General features: G+C 36.1%; 1 protein-coding gene across 2 annotated transcripts in view; it reads left to right on the forward strand.

Moving 5' to 3' along the window:
* si:cabz01069013.3 overlaps nucleotides 1-1,406 on the forward strand; it is a 7,029-nt gene extending 5,623 nt beyond the window's left edge. The window contains 1 exon segment of one of the 2 annotated variants that reach the window (NM_001327921.1): nucleotides 1,340-1,406. In NM_001327921.1, the coding sequence (NP_001314850.1) occupies nucleotides 1,340-1,383 (44 nt within the window). In that variant the 3' untranslated portion in view covers nucleotides 1,384-1,406. 2 annotated transcript variants of the gene reach the window in all.
* Nucleotides 1,407-1,675: the final 269 nt, after the last annotated feature.

Here is a 1,675-nt window from a genome sequence, read left to right on the forward strand (position 1 = left end):
GGGTTGTAACGGTATGAATTTTTTACGGTATGATAATCGTCTAAAACAATACCACGGTTTGACGGTTTCGCGGTATAAGGTATTAAATAGTAATTCTCATAGCAAAGACCCTGAAAAGAATAAGAACACGTTTTCTGACTGAACAAAGGTTTTATTTCAACAAACTTTTGAAAGAACCATTTTAATAGAACTATAGAAGTCTTTTATAAAAATAAACTGAAAAATCTCCCATTTTAATAAATTAAATTAGAAGGAATAAACAAGCAGGGTCTTTTAAGATTAGACAAAAATAAACTTAAACTGTCCTTCCTTATAAGCAGGATAAATGGGAGACCAAAAGTGCAATACCAAGTTTATGGCTGTAAACATGTATTTAAAGCGTTGTTTTTTTCAGTCTAGGTTGTGATGAAGAAATGTAAGCATGTTGAGATTTTCAGGACTTAATCTTGACTGCTGAGGTGAGAGAATGTGTCCACTTGTACAATGAACAAATAAAAAAATAATAAATAATGTGTCAAAGTCCAAATAAACATGGTGCAAATCCTCAGTAAAAAAATAGATATAAATATTTACTATACTATAAATAGTTACATAACGAAACTAGATTCAATATGGAACATCCTCAGGTTTTATGTGCCAGCATGGATATGATTGTCTGTGGATATGGATTTGGTTGTATGCAATGCAGACAAACAGCTGCACCTTCATTTGTGTCTTTTGAAAACAGCAAGAGCAGCAGTTCGTCTTTGCTGTGTCACTGTTTTGTCATGTTTCTGTGCTGCTGTGCATGCAAAAGTACTTAGTATGAGAATTATTTCATGCAAAACCTTTTTTTTTTGCGTTTTATTTAGCCTTTCTCATTCCGTGTTGTTCAAAAAGCTCAGTGTTGGTCCACAAACAAAAGTGAAACCTATGCTTATTGGTTGTGATATAGCGAGTTTGAACCAATCTGGGCATGGAGGAGGGACAATGCATCAATGTATCGTGTCTGGTTTGTCCGGAGACACAGTGACGAGCGTTTCTTTGTCAAATCAGCGTTGTCAAATTTTGATGACGTAACCGCACTGATTCCGGAGCCTCTGAAAGTCCGCGTTATGTTATATGGTACAGCACTGGAAAGCTGAGATGCTCTTCTTTATGCCAATCTTTGAATTGTATGAATCGGATCAGCGGATCAAAAGTTATTAAACATTTAAGAGCAATACTTATTTTTAGCCGCGGGCGGCTGTCTCGGTTTTTAAGGGTAGAAACCGTTGATATGCAATTGTTCATGGTATGATAATCGTGCACGTTCAAATCGTGGTAAACCGTCATACCGGTATATTGTTACAACCCTAATGTCAACCTGAATGTTTGAATGACAAAACCGTAAACGTTGAATAAAATGGTGAAATTCACATTTTGAAGACTGACTGCGCTTAGTTTTTCCAGGGTGTCCGCGGGGTCTTGATTGATTTATCAAATTTTAACACTCTTTGAGAAAATGTAGGCCCTTAAAAGGTATGTAAAAAGTCTTTATCCCGTTTTTACAAGGTCTTAAATTTTTGTTCAAACATTGTCCAAAGTGTTTGATTCCAAAAAAAGGGCATAAATCTATTTATTTTCCCTGCTGAAAAAACAAACAGCTAAAACCAGCCTCAGCTGGTTGGCTGGTCTTAGCTGGTCTCCCACCCTG

The sequence above is a fragment of the Danio rerio genome, chromosome 4 (genome assembly GCF_049306965.1).
Source record: "Danio rerio strain Tuebingen ecotype United States chromosome 4, GRCz12tu, whole genome shotgun sequence".
Classification (NCBI taxonomy): domain Eukaryota; kingdom Metazoa; phylum Chordata; class Actinopteri; order Cypriniformes; family Danionidae; genus Danio; species Danio rerio.